The sequence below is a fragment of the Homarus americanus genome, unplaced genomic scaffold (genome assembly GCF_018991925.1).
Source record: "Homarus americanus isolate GMGI-L3 unplaced genomic scaffold, GMGI_Hamer_2.0 scaffold39618, whole genome shotgun sequence".
NCBI classification, from domain to species: Eukaryota; Metazoa; Arthropoda; class Malacostraca; order Decapoda; family Nephropidae; genus Homarus; species Homarus americanus.
This window is the reverse complement of record NW_024716984.1, coordinates 257,467-281,952: the sequence shown is the minus strand read 5'-3', so window position 1 is coordinate 281,952 and position 24,486 is coordinate 257,467. Positions and strand designations below refer to the sequence as shown.

The 24,486-nt window shown below is 48.7% G+C and overlaps 1 protein-coding gene across 2 annotated transcripts in view; it reads right to left on the bottom strand.

The window, feature by feature from the left end:
* Nucleotides 1–24,486, bottom strand: part of LOC121858774 (son of sevenless homolog 2-like) — a 64,985-nt gene that overhangs the window by 5,240 nt on the left and 35,259 nt on the right. For both annotated transcript variants that reach the window (XM_042355404.1, XM_042355405.1), the window contains exons 23-24: nucleotides 9,377–9,493; nucleotides 2,022–2,283 (exon numbers count right to left, since the gene is read on the bottom strand). In XM_042355404.1, coding sequence (XP_042211338.1) covers nucleotides 2,022–2,283; nucleotides 9,377–9,493 — 379 coding nt within the window. The remainder of the gene's footprint in view (nucleotides 1–2,021; nucleotides 2,284–9,376; nucleotides 9,494–24,486) is intronic.

The window sequence follows — 24,486 nt, the reverse complement described above, 5'->3', positions numbered from 1 at the left end:
CCTGTTTAAATATAGAAGGTATTGTAGTGCTCAGTATTAGGGAAAGTTATTATCATTCCAACCTTTTGACCACCCAGACCCTTTATGTGTGTGTTGAGGAATACCTACACAGTACAGTACAGTACAGTACAGTACAGTACAGTACAGTACAGTACAGTACAGTACAGTACAGTACAGTACAGTACAGTTCAGTTCAGTACAGTATTGAGATATTTAAGTAAAAAATTAAATTGAATATAATGTCCAAAAAGGTGATTTTATGGAGCAAAAACACATTTTCTCTCTTAGTGGGAAATTAGCATAATTGATTACTTAAGTGTATTGTATACACAGAATAACAGAAAAACAAAGCAAAAATAAGCTCTGAAAGATTAGGATTGCAAATGGTATTTACAGGTAATTTTTCCAAGACACTAGGATAACCAGTACCCAAATTCAAACTTTTTGGCCCCAGGAAGTGGATGTAGACACAGATGCCAAGGCCTGATGCCTTCCTCCAGAATAACATTAAAGAACATGAGTAACAAACAAGTGATTGCTAGCAGTACAATACTTCCTTCACCTTGCAATGGTCCCTCAACACACTAAAGTCAAACCCTCATCAAATATACTCCAACAATTCCTTAAGGACATACAACAATGGTTCAACCTAACTGCCATAACAGCCTCCCCATCACATCCACCAGCAGGTTACACAAACATTAATGTAAAAATGCAGAGAGACAAAAAATCTATCACTTCCACTCATAGTAAAATAACTTTCATTCAGCACCACAAGATCAATACTGTTTCTTTATTGGTACTTTGCATTGTGTCAACCCAGTGCCAGAATTAGACCTGTGGAGGCCCATGGGCAGCCTCTTTGTGGAGGCCCCCCTCATTATAACTACCCAAGAGGGTGGGGTGGCGAGTGAAGCGAGCCTAAACATCTGGGAGTTCCGGGGGGCGCTGTAAGCCCCCCGGGAAAATACTACACTACCTAACCCCCTCCAACTGACTGTCAACAAACACAGTGCCCTGATGGCATTCGTAATGTAAGTGATAATGAAAAAAATATTTTATTTATCTTTTTTTTATCTCAATTTCATTATTTCGTTTTTAATCAATGTATGTTTGTGGAATTCTAAATATATTATTAGCAACACAAACAATAGCATTCATTAAAAATATACGATTCATAGGAAAACCAGGTACCAGGTATTCATGAATTTCAAGGAGTAGCTAGCCTAATTTCTATCACGCTTCTTGCTGAACATAGTTTTACGTGATGGAATAGATAAACATGAATTTTAAAGAATGAAAATAAAAATAATCCAAATGAATAAACAAGTAAATCAAATACCGTATTGTAATATAAGAACATAAGGAAGTGGGATACTGCAGGAGGCCGACTGGCCCATACAGGGCAGATCCCTTTCACACCCATCCCAGCACTTCCATGTGCCTATCCAACTTCGTCTTGAAGCTCCCTAGCGTCCCCGATCCTACTATAGCACTCGGTAGCCTATTCCACATATCCACAACTCTATTACCAAACCAGTGCTTGCCTATATCCTTTCTGAATCGGAATTTATCTAATTTAAAGCCATTTGTTCTAGTTATTTTGTTATTACTGAGCTTCAGGCCCCCAGATTGTGGAGGCCCCTGGGCAGCTGCCCACTTTGCCCACTCCTGAATCCGGCCGTGTCAACCTCAATCCTCCAATAAGAAACAAACACCCAGAGGGATACACTCACAACCATGACACTAGTACAGTATATGAAACCACTGCTGAATTACAAAGATAAAGCATAAAGCAAGTTCCATGATTTATTACCTATTCATTTTCTGTTTAACTCTTACAGTATACTAGACCAGTGAAAAATGTTCACTTAATCCCCTGACTACTGGACATAACTTTTAATGTTTTATTTGGCTAATGTTGGATGATTTTATTCAGCAGAGAGAGGAAACGGTTACCCGGTAATGTCGAAAAATTAAAAGAATGGGAATGAGTACAACTGAAGACAAAATTAACTTACTGCCAGTGCCAATCTCTACAGGTGCAAAGATGGCATTGTCGGCTGTGTGTGGTGCATGTGACTGTTGTGACGTTGGAGTGCAGGGGGAGGTGGGAGTGGGAGGCGTCAACATTTGTGGAGGAGTGTCTTCCCCATCTCCCTCCACAGGTTTAGATCCTCCTCTCTCAGACTGCTGGAACAAAATTGGTAGAGGAGGAACCATTCCCTTGTTGCGGGTTTTGATGCCCGGGGACTTGAGGATGATGTTGGGCCATTTGCGATCCTGAAGAAACAAGTGACATTGTTAAGACTATTAAGAAACATGTACTGTAATACCACTCCAGAATATCAAAGTTAATGACTCAACAATAATACTCACAACATAAACACAAAGTCAACAAATTAGTTGTGGATGGAGAGAATTAAAATGTACAGTACTGTATATTGAAATCTACATTTACGCATTAAAATTCTTTTATCATGGAATTCATTTGTGATAGACCAAGAGTGTGGTTGAGAAGACCTTGACAGAGACTGAGGTTAAGTTCTATTGGATCTTGTTCTCCATCAAAATTAACTTCTCATGGTAAAAATAGCGATGTGTTCTTAGACTCCCAAATCCACTCACTACTGTACAGTATACCACTTCCCCTCACCCCAACTTTCGTCAATACAGAAATAAATGTTTGTTAACCTTAAAGATGATTATCCCACTCCTCTACATGTCACATAAGGAGTCTTCATGTCTCTTTAGCACCCAACTGGAGTAATCTTCACCTTACTTCTGTCAAGCTGCAGCAGTTATTGGTTTAGTCTTTGTGACCAACACATCTGTACCACAATTCTTCTTCTTAAATGAGATTATGGTCTCACCAGCAAGACTCCTAATAAGATCCCCATCATCTTCTATTAAAATTTTGTATTAAATCAGAGGAACTTAATCAGATCTCACTATTGTTATGTGTGTTGTTTTAAATTAACTAAAATAATAAAGTGTTAACATTACCTAGTCACACACACTCTACCTTCATTCATAATACTGTACACACACTCTATCGTCATTCATAATACTGTACACACACTCTACCTTCATTCATTATACTGTACACACACTCTATCGTCATTCATAATACTGTACACACACTCTACCTTCATTCATAATACTGTACACACACTCTACCTTCACATTCATAATACTGTACACACACTCTACCTTCACATTCATAATACCTGAAGATTAACCATCTCAACACTGTACCCCCCCCCCCAGGTAGTACGAGGATGCTTAATCATCGGGTGAAAAAAGCTGGGGGGGGGGGAGGCTAATCTTCAAGTGATCCAAAAACCGCGCCAACTTTTCACCTGACATGACTGAAGATAAGATTGAGTACTGTACACTGACGCCTACACGAGACCCTCCCTGCCTTAGATACTGTACCCGCACCCCAACCACTCATGAGGTCTAACAGAAACTATAATGTATTTGATGCGTGAGAGCTAATGTATGAATCTGTGTACATACATACATATATGAGAGGAACAGGAGGAGGGACACACCAAGTGGAGATGGAGGGAGGATATGGAGAGGGACAGATAAAGAGACTTTAGGGAACATGGGAGAGATGAAGGTAAGACATGGAAGAAAACTAAACGAGATGGAGGGAAGGAGAGTGAAAATCTGGAAGAGAAGAAAAGGTGGAGAAAGAGGGTAGAGAAAAGGAGATTGGACATAGAGAGTGAAGAGAAGGAAAGATGGAAGGAGGGAGGTAGGGCTGGAGGCAGCAGGAGGTGGGCGTGCGTGTGTGTGTGTGTGTTGGTGCAGGGTGTGTGGGTGTGGAGCGGCGGTTGTGATTGGCCCAGCGGCTGCCGATCCCCTCCCGGCCGGCCACTCAGCGACGCGGGGCGCCTGGACTGCAGCCACCCAGCGTCGACCTCCCCTCACAACCCCGCTATTCTACCTCACCCTCATCATGACAGATACTTCCAAACACACCATCCCAGAAAGCTAACCTTAAGTCAGCTAGAGGGTAAGAGTAAGTAAGAGTGAGAGGAATGAGGCAGGATATATGGCGGTGTTAGCGTGTGTGTGTGTGGCAGCCAAGGGGACACGTGAGCCCGGCCAGCCAGGTGCAGACAACGAGTCTAAAAATAGATTTCCAGCTTTCACCTTTAACAGTCTGAGTACTTAACGTAGTGTAGGAGGAGTCAGAACCTGCCAGGGAGCCTTCGTCTTCTTTCACCGATAACACACACACACACGATAGCCTTTAGTACATGACAAAAATCTGTGCCATTAACTCTCTCCACTCAATGCACCTTTAAAACTGACTATAAACACAAAACAGTGAACATTCATATGTACAACATCTACCACAACCTGAACAACATCTACCACAACCTGAATAACATCTACCACAACCTGAACAACATCTACCACAACCTGAACAACATCTACCACAACCTGAACATCTACCACAACCTGAACAACATCTACCACAACCTGAACAACATCTACCACAACCTGAACATCTACCACAACCTGAACAACATCTACCACAACCTGAACAACATCTACCACAACCTGAGCAACATCTACCACAACCTGAAAAAATACCACCTACAACCTGAACAACATCTACCACAACTGAACAACATCTACCACAACCTGAACAACATCTACCACAACCTGAACAACATCTACCACAACCTGAGCAACATCTACCACAACCTGAACAACATCTACCACAACCTGAACAACATCTACTACAACCTTGAACAACATCTACCACAACCTGAACATCTACCACAACCTGAACATCTACCACAACCTGAGCAACATCTACCACAACCTGAGCAACATCTACCACAACCTGAGCAACATCTACCACAACCTGAACAACATCTACCACAACCTGAGCAACATCTACCACAACCTAAACAACAACATCTACCCAACCTGAACAACATCTACCACAACCCGAACAACATCTACCACAACCTGAGCAACATCTACCACAACCTGAACAACATCTACCACAACCTGAACATCTACCACAACCTGAACAACATCTACCACAACCTGAACAACATCTACCACAACCTGACATCTACCACAACCTGAACAAAATCACCACAACCTGAACATCTACCACAACCTGAACAACATCGCACACACCCTGAACAACATCTACCACAACCTAAACATCTACCACAACCTGAACAACATCTACACAACCTGAGCAACATCTACCACAACCTGAACAACATCTACCACAACCTGAACAACATCTACCACAACCTGAGCAACATCTACCACAACCTGAACATCTAACACAACCTGAACATCTACCCCTGAACAACATCTACCAACAGACAACATCTACCACAACCAGGCAGCATCTACCACAACCTGAACATCACACACAGCACAGACATCACCTGGCTGAACAATACAACCAAAATGCAATTCTCTATATGCAGGATGGTGGCAGGGAGGTTGGTGGTGGCAGGGGAGGGAGGTTGAGTGTGGTGGCAGGAGGCAGGATGGTGTGGGGAGGAGGTTAGTGGTGGCAGGGGAGGCAGGATGGTGGTGGGGAGGTTAGTGGTGGCAGGGGGAGGTTAGTGGTGGCGGGGAGGTTGAGTGGTGGCAGGGAGGTTGGTGGTGTGGCAGAGGTGAGGTGGTGGCGGGGAGGTTGAGTGGTGGCAGGAGGTTGGAATGTGGGTGGCAGGGGAGGCAGGATGGTGGCAGGAGGTAGAAATGAGGTGGCAGGAGGCAGGATGGTGGCAGGGGTTTGCCAACAGTAGGGACCGCCAAGAACAAGTGAGCGGCTCATTCACAAAACAGATTCATTGGAGAAGCGTAGGCGGGGTCTGTGTGTGTGTGTGTGTGTGTGTGTGTGTGTGTGTGTGTGTGTTGCATGCATGTGTGTGTGTTGCATGCATGTGTGTGTGTGTGTGTGTGTTGCATGCATGTGTGTGTGTGTGTTTGCATGCATGTGTGTGTGTGTGTGTTGCATGCATGTGTGGTCTGTGTGTGTGTGTGTGTGTTATGTGTGTGTGTGTGTGTGTGTGTCTGTGTGTTATGTGTGTGTGTGTGCTGCATGTGTGTGTGCATGTGTGTGTGTGTGTGTGTTGATACATGTGTGTGGTCTGTGTGTGTGTGGTGTGTATGTGTGTTTGTGTGTGTGTGTGTCTGTGTGTGTGTGTGTGTGTGTGTGTGTGTGTGTGTGTTATGTGTGTTTGTGTGTGTGTGTGTGGAGACCCGTGACCTTGGCACCCATTGATCCACCCCTTTGCCTTCCCTCCTCCCTCCACAGCTGCCTTCCTTCCTCCCTCCACCCAGCAGCTGCCTTCCTTCCCCCTCCCTCCACCCCAGCTGCCTTCCTTCCCTCCTCCACCCAGCTGCCTTCCTTCCCTCTCCCTCCACCCAGCAGCTGCCTTCCCTTCCCCTCCTCCCACCCAGCTGCCCTTCCTTCCTCCCTCACCCAGCTGCCTTCCTTCCTCCCCTCCACCCCAGCAGCTGCCTTCCTTTCCTCCTCCACCCCTTGTGCCTTCCTTCCTCCCTCCACCCAGCAGCTGCCTTCTTCCCTCCCTCCACCCAGCAGCTGCCTTCTTCCCTCCCTCCCACCCAGCTGCCTTCCTTTCCTCCCTCACCCAGCTGCCTTCCTTCCCTCCTCCACCTGGCAGCGCCTTCCTTCCCTCCCTCCACCCAGCATGCCTTCCTTCCCCTCCCCTCCACCCCAGCAGCTGCCTTCCTTCCCCCTCCTCCACCTTGTATCTTCCTTCCCTCCCTCCACCCAGCTGCCTTCCTTTCCTCCCTCCACCCAGCTGTCCCTTCCCCCTCCACCCAGCTGCTTCCTTTCCTCCCTCTTCCAGCTGCCTTCTTCCCTCCTCACCCAGCACCTTCCTTTCCTCCCTCCACCCAGCTGCCTTCCTTTCCTCCCTCCACCCAGCTGCCTTCCTTTCCTCCTCCACCCAGCTGCCTTCCTTTCTCCCTCCACCCAGCAGCTGCCTTCCCTCCTCCCTCCACCAGCTGCTTCCTTCCCTCCCTCCACCCAGCTGCCTTCCTTTCCTCCCTCCACCCTTGCCTTCCTTTCCTCCCTCCACCAGCAGCTGCCTTCCTTCCTCCCTCACCCAGCAGCTGCCTTCCTTTCCTCCCTCCCACCTTGCTTCTTCCCTTTTCCCTCCCCTCCCACCCAGCTGCCTTCCTTTCTCCCTCCACCCAGCAGCTGCCTTCCTCCCTCCCTCCCACCCAGTGCCTTCCTTCCCTCCCTCCACCCTTGCCTTCCTTTCCTCCCTCACCCAGCTGCCTTCTTTCTCCCTCCACCCAGCAGCTGCCTTCCTTCCCTCCCTCCCACCCATTTTCCTTCCCTCCTCCCTCCACCCAGGCTGCTTCCTTCCTCCCTCCCCTTCCTTCCTTCCTCCTCCACCCAGCAGCTGCCTTCCTTTCCTCCCTCCACCCTTAGCTGCCTTCCCTTTTCCTCCCTCCACCCAGCAGCTGCCTTTCCCTCCTCCTCCACCCAGCTGCCTTCCTCCCTCCACCCAGCAGCTGCCTTCCTTCCCTCCCTCACCCAGGTGCCCCCTTCTCCCTCCACCCAGCAGCTGCCTTCCTCCTCCCCTCCACCCAGCCCTTCCTCTCCCTCCACCCAGCTGCCTTCCCCTCCCTCACCCAGCAGCTGCCTTCCTTTCCTCCCTCACCCCAGCTGCCTTTCCTCCCCTCCACCCTTGTGCCTTCCCTCCCTCCTCCCACCCAGCTGCCTTCCTTCCCTCCCTCCACCCAGCAGCCCTTCCTTCCCTCCCTCCCACCCAGCTGCCTTCCTTTCCTCCCTCCCACCCAGCTGCCCTTTCCTCCTCCACCAGCAGCTGCCTTCCCTCTCCTCCACCAGAGTGCCTTCCCTCCTCCCTCCACCCAGCTGCCTTCCCTCCCTCCCTCTGCAGCTGCCTTCCTTCCCTCCCTCCACCCAGCTGCCTTCCTTTCTCCCTCCACCCAGCAGCTGCCTTCCTCTCCCTCCACCCAGCAGCTGCCTTCCTTCCTCCTCACCCCAGCTGCCTTCCTTCCTCCCTCCCACCCAGCAGCTGCCTTCCTTTCCCTCCTCCACCTTGCCCTCCCTCCCTCCACAGCAGCTGCCTTCCCTTTCCCTCCTCCCACCCAGCATGCCCTTCCTTCCTCCCTCCACCCAGCAGCTGCCTTCTTCCTCCCTCCACCCAGGTGCCTTCCTTCCTCCCTCACCCAGCAGCTGCCTTCCTTTCCTCCCTCACCCAGCAGCTGCCTTCCTTCCCTCCCTCCACCCAGCAGCTGCCTTCCCTCCTCCACCCAGCAGCTGCCTTCCTTTCCTCCCTCCACCCAGCAGCTGCCTTCCTTTCTCCTCCCTCCACCCAGCTGCCTTTCCTTCCTCCTCCACCCAGGCTGCCTTCCTTCTCCCTCCACCCAGCTGCTCTTCCTTCCCTCCCTCCACCCAGCAGCGCCTTTCCTTTCCTCCCTCCACCCAGCAGCTGCCTTCTTTTCCTCCCTCCACCCAGCAGCTGCCTTCCTTTCCCTCCCTCCACCCAGCTGCCTTCCTTCCCTCCTTCTACCCAGTTGTTAGTCCTAAGCTTAACTCACAACCATCTGTCAGCAAAAAGCTTAACTGGCAACCATTTTATCTTTGACTCCTAAGCTTCTTACAACCATCCGTGATTTAAAAGCTTAAAACACAACAATCTATTAGTCAAAGTTTAAATCAGAGCAGCAGTTTGAATGAGTGGTGTAGCACATCTGGAGAGAGTAACCAGGTGTGTGGGGGCAGGTAACCAGTTGTGAGTGGGGGAGGTAACCATGTGTGTGTGTGTGAGGGGGGAGGTAACCAGGTGTGTGTGTGTGTGTGTGTGGGGGAGGTAACCAGGCGTGTGTGTGTGTGTGGGGAGGTAACCAGGTGTGTGTGTGTGGGGAGGTAACCAGGTGTGTGTGTGTGGGGAGGTAACCAGGTGTGTGTGTGGGGGAAGCAGGTGTGTGGGGGAAGCAGGTGTGGTGGTGGAGGTAACCAGGTGTGTGTGTGTGTGTGTGTGTGTGTGTGTGTGTGGGGGGGAAGCAGGTGTGTGGGGAAGCAGGTGTGTGTGGTGGGAGGTAACCAGGTGTGTGTGTGTGTGTGTGTGTGTGTGTGTAGGGGAGGAGGTAACCAGGTGTGTGTGGGTGGGGAGGTAACCAGGTGTGTGTGTGTGTGTGTGAGGGGAGGAGGTAACCAGGTGTGTGTGGGTGGGGAACCAGGTGTGTGTGTGTGGGTGGGAGGTAACCAGGTGTGTGGGTGTGTGTGGGGTGTAAGCAGGTGTGTGGTGGGAGGTAAGCAGGTGTGGTGGGAGGTAAACAGGTGTGTGTGTGGGAGGGGGGAGACTTAACTCACCTTCATTGGCGGTTTTTTGCAGTTCTTGGGCTCAATCTCCCTCGACCTGTTGTACAGATAGTTGGAGATGTCGTTTTCGGTCTCCGTGTCGAAGGGGTGTAGCGTCTCCAGGAAGTGCTGCAACCAGAGACACCATAATTATCCTCACGTCACTACTATGGTTGTTTGGTGATACACTGAATCCTCTATTAAATGGACTATATGAAGAGGAAAATCCATTACATCGAGGGTTCGTTAACCATGAAAACCTCCATCTAATGTACTATATACAGATGGAAGTCATGTTGTATATCGAAGGTTGTAATGGCAGGGAGATTCTTAACCAACAAGGACAAGAGAGTTGAGAGTGTATGGATGCACGTCTTATAGTGATCCCTGGAATCGCCTCTTCTCCTGAACCACGAACCCCTGAGATTCGGACTCGTGAACCCGAAGAAGTAGACATTGATACATTATTCTCTCCATAAATGCTTCAGGGATTCACGAGTTTGAGTCCGGGGTTCGTGGTTCAGAAGGAGAGGCGACGGTCTTTTCTAGGTGATTGTATCAAACCGTAGAGCTGGGACCCAAAGAAGCTGAAACCTTGTTTATCTAAAAACAAAAAAAAGAGAATAATGACTTTTCCGGGACACGTCACACCCAATAAATACAAAAGCTCCGCCATCTTTATTGGTATGATTGAGCCAACGTGACAGTGCAAGCGATCAACAAGGACATCCAGCCCAGCGTGATAACCGCTTTACCACCGCAACAATAATAGACAATCAGTCAGTGAGTAGGCAGATAGGAAATAATAAATAAACATATACTATACAGTATACGGCTATTACAAAACTATAACATGACATTTACAAATATATATAAACATTAAATACTACTACTACTTTGCTGTTACTCGGAATCGAGTATGACGATCATCCAGCTATGATACAATGATATGAGTTATTAGGGATGTCACCTACTGTAGGTTGGTGAGTTTTGAGGTGACTAAAGAGACCGATACGGGACCCGCAGCGTCGTTCACATTTGTTGCACATGTGGAGGGCTCCATCTGCTGCGGAGGGGCGGCAGCGTCTTTCCGGCGTTGGCACTTGTCTGACCGGTTTGCAGTCGGGCTAACTCGAAAGCATTGACACCTTCTCGTGCGGTGCTCCTCCAAGCGTTACGGTGTGGAGTAATCGTCTCCCAGGTGAGGGGGTCGATTTGGCACTTTTTCAGGTTTGTCTTAAGACTATCCTTATACCTTTTCAATTGCCCGCTGGTGTTACGCTTACGATTCGTAGGTGACTGCAAAGTGGCTGCTTTGGCAGTCTACTGTCGTCCATGCGGGTAACATGGTCAGTCCAGCGTAGTTGTTCATGGATAATGGTAGCCTCGATGCTCCTACAGTTGGTGTTAGCAAGAATACTGGCATTTGTTTTCTTGTCTTCCCAGCGAACTCGAGGATGGAACGTACAGTAGACTATGTTGGTGAAAGTTCGCGACTGAGGTGCCTCCGTGTGAGCCATGTCCTACAGCAGGTGGGAGGACTACTGCTCGATATACGAGCAGCTTTGTAGATAATTTCAGCTCCCTACAGCTGAAGACACGATTTCGGAGTCTGCCAAAGGCTTGAGATGCACATCTGATACGATGCTGAATCTCTTCATCGATGTCTGCAGTGGTGGACAGGTGGGAGCCGAGATACCGAAAGTGGGTAACATTAGAGAGGGTAGTACCGTTAATCTGGATGGATGACGGAGGTGTGTCTGAACCAGGGGCAGGTTGAAAGAGAGTCCTAGTCTTCCGTACACTCACGCGCCACCCTCTACCCCTACCACTGGCTCGAGGGAAGTCGTAGTCAGGACTGCAAACCCAACGGATCCTCCTCCCACCCTCTCATCGTTCAGTGGTGTAAGGTGGTAGCTCGAGGCTCCGCTGGATAGAACGAATAGTCCTCCATAATGTCAGTGTGAGAATATACGGGGATGCAGACATTTTAATAAAATAAATTTGAATATGTGGTCAGAATTATACAGGCTGATATCTATATGAAAAACGCATATGTTGAGACTGAAAGTAATTAAAATCCATGCGAAAATCTCGGTCTCACACTTATTTGAGATTTGCAGTGCTTGTCTGCTTTTCACAGGTGCATGATTATTATGCAAATGTGATTAGTCACAGCCAGTATGTTGATACTGGTATCTAGCACATAATAACATAATCAGATGCATGATAATCAGCCTCTCCGACAATTAAGATATCTAAAGATTGGCAAATAGTTCGCGTAAATCAGTTTCGTTATGAGCCGCCGCTGGACCGTTTTCGTGAGGCACAAGTTGTCGTCGAAGCAGCAGGCCTCAAATCTGCACAAGAAGGCAGTGAGTTAAGGTCATTGTTTGTATTACAGACAATGTATTGTTTGCTTTAATATAGTTGTAGTGATATATTTTCGCCTGTAGAAATGTTGCGTAATACAAGACGCTATACGTTTTAACTAGTGCAGCTGCAGTAGGCCGCAACGTGTCTGCTTGACAGTATTTATAATGTTATAGCTAAATTATCCATTCATATCCCTTAAGTAGATAAAGTGTTGTGAGGTCACTAAAAAACCTGTATCGTGCATATATTCTCTCAAATATAACATCATGAACTGCTATTCGTACAATCCAGCGAAGCTTCGAGCTACCACATTGCACCACTGAACGATGGGTGGGGGAGGGACGTTCAGTCTGAAGCCAAAGCTAAGACTTCCATTGAGTCAGGAGTAGCGGTAGAGGGTGCACCGAAACTATGGCGCGTGAGTGTACATTCACCTCAAGGCCGAAGTGTGCATACGCGTCTGTGTAGGTGTTTAGGATCTCCTGTAGGTCGTATTCAGTGTGAGCAACAAGGAGGGTGAGGTCGTCTGTATACTAAAGTTCAGTAGTGGAAGCTGCCAACACCTTTTACTCTTGCCTGGAGTCATCTTATGTTGAAAAGACCTCCCTTTACCCGGAACTTGATGTTAACCCCGCTGGCTAAATTGGCACTGGCACGAGTAAGGAAGGCAGCCAAGAAGATAGAAAAGAGAGTTGGTGCCAGTACACACCTTTGTTTAACCCCCGTTTGGATGGGGAAGAACTCTGACTGGGTGCCGTTGTGCAGGACAATGCTGTTCATGCCATCGTGGAGTTGCCCCACAATGGCGATGAATTTTGGTGGGCAGCTAAAACGGCTGAGGGTCCACCAGAGGGCTTCCCTGTTGACCGCGTCGAAGGCCTTGGTTAGGTTGATGAAAATCATGTACAGGTCAAGATGCTATTCTCTACACTTTTCCTGTATCTGGCGGGCAGCAAAGATCATGTCAGAGGTGCGATGGTCTAATACCGCCTCAGGAAGAAGTCTGTTTAGGAGGACTCGGGCGACAATCTTGCCAGCTACGGAGAGCAGCGAAATCCCACTCTAGCTGCCAGTCTGACCGGTCTCCCTTGTTCTTATAAATATTGAAAATGGAGGCATTTTTAAGAGCTTGGGGGACTTCCTCCTTTACCATATATTCTCCAGGAGAGAGTGAAGCAGAGGTCCTCCTGCTATATACACCTCGGCTGGGATTCCATCAGGCCCTGAGGCTTTGTTATTTTTCATCTGTTTGATGGCAGTAGCTACCTCATCCAGGGATGGAGGATAGCTGAGGTGGGTCAGGTCGGTAACGTTCCTGGACACAGTAGGTCGAGGGTTAGAGTCCTGGCTGGTGAGGTTGTTGATTATATGTTCAAAGTCCGCAAGTTATATGGACTAAAAATTAAGTGTGTGTATGTGTGTGTGTGTGTGTGTATATATGTATGTATATATATATATATATATATATATATATATATATATATATATATATATATATATATATATATATATACAACCCCTTGGTTGTCATTGTGGTACCTGGCACAATGGCACTTTCAGCACTCTTCGGTACATAAACTATCACACACACACACACACACACACAACTAGACCTTCCTGGGGTCGAGAGGCGCCACACAGGAACAAAGTCATTACCTAACATGATGCAATTACCACCTGTTTCCTTGTGCACCCCAGAGCCTACCCCTACACTCCCACCTACTACTTACACTCCCAGCTACACCTCCACTCTCACCTACACCTCCACCCCACCCACACCTCCACTCCCAGCTACACCTCCACTCCCACCTTCCACACCTCCACCTCCACTCCCACCTACTGTACACCTCCACCCCACCTACACCTCCACTCCCCACCTACACCTCCACCCCACCTACACCTACACCTACACCCCACCTACACCTACACTCCCACCTACACCTCCACTCCCACCTACACCTACACCCCACCTACACCCCACTCCCACCTACACCTACACCTCCACCTACACTCCCACCTACACCTCCACTCCCACCTACACCCACTCCCACCTACACCTCCACCCCCACCTACACCCCACTCACCTCCACTCCTACCCACACCCCCGCCCACACCCACCCCCTGCCCACACCACCATCACAGCCACAGCAGGGGTATAACACTGTCTTCTCCCACACTAGCACTACACTACACTCCAACCAGTAACTGTCCTCACTCTATAGTTCCCCTTCTCACCTGTCTACTTGCCACCCCGTGTGTCTCTCTACCTGTGTATGTACCTTGCCACCTGTGTGTCTCTCTGCCACCTGTGTATGTACCTCACCGTGTGTCTCTCGGCCACCTGTGTATGTACCTGGCCACCTCGTGTGTGTCTCTCTCTGGCCACCTGTGTGTGCCTGGCCACCCGTGTGTCTCTCTGCCACCTGTTGTTACCGTGTGTGTGTGTTCACCTGTGTATGTCCTGGTACCTGTGTGTGTTCCACCTGTGTATGTCCTGGCCACCTGTGTCTCTTCTGTGTGTACCTGCACGACGCACCACCACTACCTGACCTACAGTATACTGTTCCCCGTCCTCCAACGTCACCAATACCCCATCAGTATCTAGTGCGTGCACACACACACACACACACACACACACACACACGGGATCGTCATGTATGGGTACTTAGGTATGAAGCATGTAAAGGTACAGTCGCCTGCACTTATATCTGGTACAATGTCTGGCATGTTTTGTGACATGTGGCATCTGTGTGGAATGTCTATGTAGCAATGTTAGTCTGGCCACTATTATGACGTTCCCTAAAGGTCATTATGGGAGTTTTAACGCGATGTAAACAAACACACATGTGCCACATACACCAGCCACTGTACCGGTATAAGTGTTGAGACTATACAATACATTAGTTGGGGCAGGGAGAGGTGACTCAGTTTTGGTGTTACTGTCAGAGAGGCGCGGCGACACACCCTAAGCTTTCTTACAAAGCATTACCTGTGTGTGTGTGTGTGTGAAGAGTTAGTATGAGGGACACAGTACCTGGCAGCAAGACTCCAGCAGCCTCAGACAGCGACACATGGCCGCCAGGTGGCGAGATGGGCGGGACAGAGGGTTGCCACCCCGCCCCGTCGTCTGCCCTCACCGCCACTGGAGGAGCCAGGGTGGACCCCGCCCACCCGCCCTCCAGAAGACACTCCTCCACTACCACCTCCACAGTGACGGAGCTAATAACTCCCGCCCACACACACGCACGCCCACACTCAGGCGCGCGGGCCACAAACAAACTTGCCAACGCCCACCAGCCAACACCACCCCCGCTGACACACGCCTACGCCACCCAACCCTGCGCTACTTCATCCTCAACACCTGCAATGTGGGCGGTGTGAGGCCAGGTAGGGTTGGGTGGCGTAGGCCAGGGTGGGTTGGGCGGCGCGGGGAGGAGTGGGGTTCTGTCGGGTGGGAGAATAACGAAGTGTGGCGGGCGGGGCAGGCGGGCGGGCGGGCGTAAAACAGAAGAAAAAGTCAGTGGTGAAGCAGAATATGGTCAGGAGCAGCAGATGGTGAGGAAACACGTGTACAGCCTAGCCTTGGGGTATGGTGACACTGTTAACACTGTAACACTATATATTTCCACTGTATCATAAGATATCCACACTATATCCACACCGTCTTGATTAAATCCACACTGCTGTAAGTATTAGAGCATCGTGCATTTATCCATGACACAGCTCCTGCGCCGCCGAAGGTAAACGTCAGACGTAGAAATGCTCACTACACTATCGCGACAAGGTCGAAGGTTGCCATGGTTACAGTGCCAGCATCAACACTGCCACAATCACCTGGGATATATCACCTATGGGATAGACCTCACGGGTTGGTGTTGTAACATTTACTATACAGCGTTATAAAACCACACACACACACACACACACACACACACACACACACACAGTACATCACCCAGATAAACTAACTCGACACCTCAAACACCACACACTAGCGTTATATCCGACATACTCATAAGATTAACGCAATACACTCATAAAACAACACACACTCATACAACACACACAACACACTCATACAACACACAACACACTCATTACAACACACCACACTCATACAACACACACCACACTCATACAACACACACCACACTCATACAACACACACCACACTCATACAACACACACCACACACTCATACAACACACACCACACTCATACACACACCACACTCATACAACACACACACACACTCCTTGCATACACCACACTCATACAACACACCACACTCATACAACACACACCACACACCTCATACAACACACACTCATACAACACACACCACACACTCATACAACACACACCACACACTCATACAACACACACCACACTCATACAACACACACCACACTCATACAACACACCACACTCATACAACACACACCACACACTCAACACACACCTACAACACACACCACACACTCATACCACACACCACACTCATACAACACACACAACACACTCATACAACACACACCACACTCATACAACACACACCACACTCATACAAAACCACCACACTCATACAACACACCACACACTCATACAACACAACACACTCATACAACACACACACACCACACCTCATACAACACACACACCACACACCTCATACAACACACCACACTATAACACACACCACACTCATACAACACACACCACACTCATAAAACCACCACACTCATACAACACACACCACACACTCATACAACACACACCACACACTCATACCAACACAACACTCATACAACACACACCACACACTCATACAACACACACCACACACTCATACAACACACACAACACACTGATACAACACACACCACACTCATACAACACACACCACACTCTACAAAACACACACCACACTCATACAACACACACCACACACTCATACAACACACACAACACACTCATACAACACACACCCACACACTCATACAACACACACACACACTCATACAACACACACCACACTCATACAACAACACACTCCTACAACACACACCACACTCATACAACACACCACACTCATACAAAACACACACCACACTCATACAACACACACCACACACTCATACAACACACCACACACTCATACAACACACTCATACAACACACCACACACTCATACAACACACACCACCTCTCCCACACCACCATACAACACACACCACACTCATACAACACACCACCTCCTTACAACACACACCACACTCATACAACACACACCACACCACACTCCTACAACACACACCACACTCATACACACACCACACTCATACAAACACACCACACACTCATACAACACACACCACACACTCATACAACACACACACACTCATACAACACACCACACACTCATACAACACACACCACACTCATACAACACACACCACACACTCATACAACACACCACCTCATACAACACACACCACACTCATACAACACACACACACCACACTCATACAACACACACCACACACTCATACAACACACAACACACCACACACTCATACAACACACACACACCACCTCATACAACACACACCACACTCATACAACACACACCACACTCATACAACACACACACACCTCATACAACACACACCACACTCATACAACACACACCACACACTCATACAACACACCACACCTCATACAACACACACACACCACACTCATACAACACAACACACTCATACAACACACACACACTCATACAACACACACACACACTCATACAACACACACAACACACTGATACAACACACACCACACTCACATACACACTCATCAAAACACACACACACTCATACAACACACACCACACACTCATACAACACACACACACACTCATACAACACAACACACTGATACAACACACACCACACACACTCATACAACACAACACACACATGATACAACACACACAACACACTGATACACACACACCACACTCATACAACACACACACCACACTCCATACAAAACACACACTCATAAACAAACACACACTCATACAACACAACACACTCATACAACACACACCACACATCTAAACACACACCACACACTCATACAACAACACACACACACCCATACAACACACAACCAACTCATACAACACACCACACCATAAAACACACCACACTCATACAACAACACCACACACCCATACAACACACACCACACACCATACAACACAACACACTCATACAACACACACCACACACCATACAACACACCACACACACAACACACACCACACTCATACACACACACCACACCATACAACACACCACACCAATCAACACACACACTCACACACACACCACACACCACACCATACAACACACACCCACACTCATACAAAACACACCACACTCATAACACACCACACACTCACACACACCCACACCATACACACACCACACTCATACAAACACACCCACACACCATACAACACACCCACACTCATACAACACACACACACACCCATACAACACACACACACTCATAACACACACCACACCATACAACACACAACACACACCACACTCATACAACACACACCACACACTCATACAACACACAACACACCACACACCATACAACACACACACCACACTCATACAACACACACCACACCATACAACACACACCACACCATACAACACACCACACACTCACACACAACACACACACTCACACAACACACACACACCACACAACACACACCACACACTCATACAACACACACCACACCTACAACACACACCACACACACTCAACAACACATACCACACACCCACACACACACACACTCATACAACACACACCACACCATACAACACACCACACACCTACAACACACACCACACTCATACAACACACCACACACCCACACAACACACACCACACACTCATACAACACACCACACCCATACAACACACACCACACACTCATACAACACACACACCATACAACACACACCACACACTACACAACACACACCACACACTCATACAACACACACTCACACTCAATACAACACACCACACACTCACATACAACACACACAACACACTCCATACACACACACACACACCATACAAACATACACCACACCTACATAACACACACCACACCTATATAACACACACCAACACTCATACAACAAATACAACACACACCACACCATACAACACACCACACACTCATACAACACACACCACACACCCAACACACCACACACCATACAACACACACACACCAACACACACCACACACTCATACAACACACACACACACCATACAACACACCACACACCATACAACACACCACACACCACCACAACACACACCACACTCACAACACACACCACACACCCATACAACACACACACCACACCTATACAACACACACCACACTCATACAACACACACCACACAACACACACCACACCCATACAACACACCACACACTTACAACACACACTCCATACAACACACACCACACTCATACACACACCACACACTCATACAACACAACCACACCCATAACACACCACACACTCATACAACACACACCACACAACACACACCACACCCACACACACCACACCCATACACACACAACACACCACACAACACACCACACACTCATACAACACACACCACACCTCCAAAACACACACCACACACACCACACACACACACCCTCACAAACCCACATAAAACACCACACACCATACAACACACACCACACCCACAACACACACCACACTCATACAACACACACCACACACCCAATAAACACACACCACACCTACAACACACACCACACACTCATACAACACACACCACTCATACAACACACACCACACCATACAACACACACCACACACTCATACAACACACACCACACACACCCATACAACACACACACCACACTCATACAACACACACCACACTCATACAACACACCCGCACACTCCACACAAACACGCCACACACACCACACTCATACAAACACACCACCCTCACATACATCCACCCATCACCACACACACACACACCACACACCACACCCACCACACACACACCAACTCTCACCAGACACACACCAACCCCCACAACACACACCAACACCACCACACACACCACACTCACCAACCACACCACACCACCCCACACACACACACCACACGCTATACAACACACACCACCCCTCACCATACAACACACACCCCCACCACACACACCACACACACCAACCCCAACCACACACACACACACAAACACACACACCACCCAACTCACACACCACCCCCCACACACACACACACTCACCATACACAACCCCCACCATACAAATACTACCCTCACCACACACTCACACACACACACCATCACCCATACACACACACACCAACCCGCCATACACACCCCCACACACACACAAACACCCCACCACACACAACACCCCACCACACACACACACACCACCCTCACCACACACACACACACACCACCCTCACCATACACACACAACACCCCTCACCATACACACACACACAACACCACTCACACACACACACCACCCCCACTATCACACACACAACACCCTCACAACACACACAACACCCTCAACCACACACACAACACCCTCACCACACAAAACACACCATCCCTCACCACATACATACACACCATCCCTCACCATACACACCAACACCATAAACACACACACCACCCCACCAAACACACACAACCCCTCCCACACACACGCACCACCCTCACCATACACACACACCACCCCTCACCATACACACACACCCTCACCACACACACACACCACCCCCACCATACACACACACCCACCCCCAACCACACACCACACACACACCACACCAACCACACACACAACCAACCCCACGCCATACACACACACACAACACCCCCACCACACTGCACCCCACCATAATAACCAACCCTGACCATACACACAACCCCCACCACACACACACACACACCACCCTCACCCACACACAACACCCCACACACACACACACACAACACCCCTCACCATACACACACACCAACCCCCACCACACACACACACCACCCCACATACACACAATACAACCCCACCACACACCCCACCATAAACACACACACACCACCCCATACACACACACACAACACCTCTCACCATACACACACACAACACCCTCACCATACACACACACACAACACCCCCACCATACACACACACATACCACCCCCTCAAACACACACACAACACCCCCCCACCACACACACACAACACCCCCACCACACACACACAGACCCCCACCACACACACACACACCACCACCATACATACACACCAACCCCACCACATACAACCACCCCACACACACACCAACCACACACACACAACACCCTCACCACACACACACAACACCCCCACACACACACAACCCCACCACACACACACAACACCCCCACCACACACACACAGCACCCCCACCACACACACACAACACCACACACACACCACCCTCACCACATACACACACACCACCCTCACCACACACAACACCCCTCACCACACACACACAACACCCCACCATACACACACAACACCCCTCACCATACACACACACAGCACCCCCACCACACACACACACAACACCTCACCACACACACAACACCCTCACCATACACACACACACAACACCCCCACCATACACACACACCACCCTCACCATACACACACACAACGCCCCTCACCATACACACACAGCACCCTCACCCATACACACACACACCACCCTCACCACACACACCACCCTCACCATACAGACACCACCTCTCACCACACACACACACACCACCCTCACCATACATACACACCACCTCACCACACACACACACACACCACCCCTCACCACACACACACACCACCCTCACCACACACACACACACCACCCTCACCATACACACACACCACCCTCACCATACACACACACACACAACACCACCATACACACACAACACCCCTCACCATACACACACACACAACACCCCTCACCATACACACACACACAACACCCCCACCATACACACACACGCAACACCCTCACCACACACACACACACCTCACCATACACACACACCACCCTCACCATACACACACACAACACCCTCACCATACACACACAACACCTCACCACATACACACACACAACACCTCACCATACACACACACACACCACCCTCACCATACACACACACACACACAACACCCCCTCACCATACACACACACACACCACCCTCACCACACACACACCACCCTCACCATACAAAGACACCACCTCTCACCACACACACACCACCTCTCACCATACACACACCACCTCACCATACACACACCACCTCTCACCACACACACACCACCCCCACACACACACACACACCCTCACCACACACACACACACACACCACCCTCACCACACACACACACACCACCCTCACCACATACACACCACCCCTCACCACACACACACACACCACCCCTCACCAAAAGACACCACCTTCACACACACACACACCACCTCACCACACACACCACTTCACCATACACACACACCACCTCACCACACACACACACTCACCACCACACACACACACACCACCCCTCACCACACACACACCAACTCACCACACACACACACACACCACCCTCACCATACATACACCCACCCTCACACACACACACACACACACACACACACACACACACACACACACACACACACACACACACACACACACACACACACCCTCACCACACACACACTGCTTCACCTATAACCTGTCACTGTTCTCACACTTGTTTCAGTCTTCGTCCTTTTCAGCACAGTCTTTAATTATAGATTTGAGTCAAGTAAACCTTATATTAATTATCACGTTATTAAGGTTCTCACCAGGTAAACCTTATATTAATTATCACGTTATTAAGGTTCTCGCCAGGTAAACCTTTTAGTAATTATCACGTTATGAAGGTTTTCACCAGGTAAACCTTTTAGTAATTATCACGTTATTAAGGTTCTCACCAGGTAAACCTTTTAGTAATTATCACGTTATTAAGGTTTTCACCAGGTAAACCTTTTAGTAATTATCACGTTATTAAGGTTTTCACCAGGTAAACCTTTTAGTAATTATCACGTTATTAAGGTTCTCACCAGGTAAACCTTTAGTACGTTATTAAGGTTTTCACCAGGTAAACCTTTAGTAATTATCACGTTATTAAGGTTCTCACCAGGTAAACCTTTAGTAATTATCACGTTATTAAGGTTCTCACCAGGTAAACCTTATATTAATTACCACGTTATTAAGGTTCTCACCAGGTGCCTTTAGTAATTATCACGTTATTACACCAGCAAACCTTAGTAATTATCACGTTAATAAGGTTCTCACAGGTAAACATTAAATTATCACGTTATTAAGGTTCTCACCAGGTAAACCTTTTAGTAATTATCACGTTATCATAAACCTTATCACGTTATCACGGTTCTCACCAGGTGTGTGGTTTACTGTACCATAATTAAGCTGTTTTTCCTGGTATATTTTCGGGACGGTGAAGAGTGTGCTTCCTAAAGTCATTATTAACCAAGTAATTATCACTGGTCACCGCCGAGGTCAACACTAATTCACTGCCTGGGGTACCGGGTCATCTTCCCAGGTCACCGCCAGGGGGCCGTGATCTCAACCTGGCATTACGTGTTACTTGACGTGGAGGAAGCGGAGAGTGTTTAAGGCGCAACAGGGTCGGAGGTCGGGCGGCGGGTCGGTCGGGTGGTGGTGGGTCGGCGGGGGCGGCGGCGCGAGCGTGTGTTCCGTGGCGCCCCTCAGTCAAGACTAAGCTGAGGTGAGTCTGCCACCCACGGCCGCGCGTGCACCCACCCACCATCACTACCATGCCCACCTCTGCCCATCACCATCACACTCATAACACCACCACCTTCCCTACCATCCAGCCAGCCTCAATCATAAGAACATAAGAATGGAGGAAACTGCAGCGATTGGCCTTCATACTGGTCAGTCCTGTTTACACCCAACCCCTATTGCTCATATAAGCATCCAACCTATGTTTGAAGCTATTCAGCGTATTCGAGTTAATGATTATTTGGTAACTTGTTCCATTCATCCACTACTCTGTTTCCAAACCAGTGTTTACCTATTTCGCGCCTAAATCTAAATTTGTCTAATTTAAAACCATTGTTACGAGTTCGCTCCTGGTTGGATAGTTTGAGTACCTTGTTTAGCCCTGCCTTCACTTATACACCCTATCAGGTCGCCCTCGCTCTACGTCTCTCGAGGGAGTGCAAATTAAGATGCTTTAACCTGTCTCTATACTCAAGGTTCCTAATGCCCGGGATTAGTCTTGTCATTCTCCTCTGAATTCTTTCCAAGGATTCTATATCCATTCTGTAATACGGTGACCAGAACTGAACTGCGTAATCCAGGTGTGGTCTCACAAGAGCAAGATACAGTTTTAGGATGACCTCGCTGGTCTTGTAACTAACACTCCTTTGTATGAACCCAAGTACTTTATTAGCCTTGTTACGAGCAAAACACATTGTTTACTTGGCTTAAGGTTCCTACTTATCA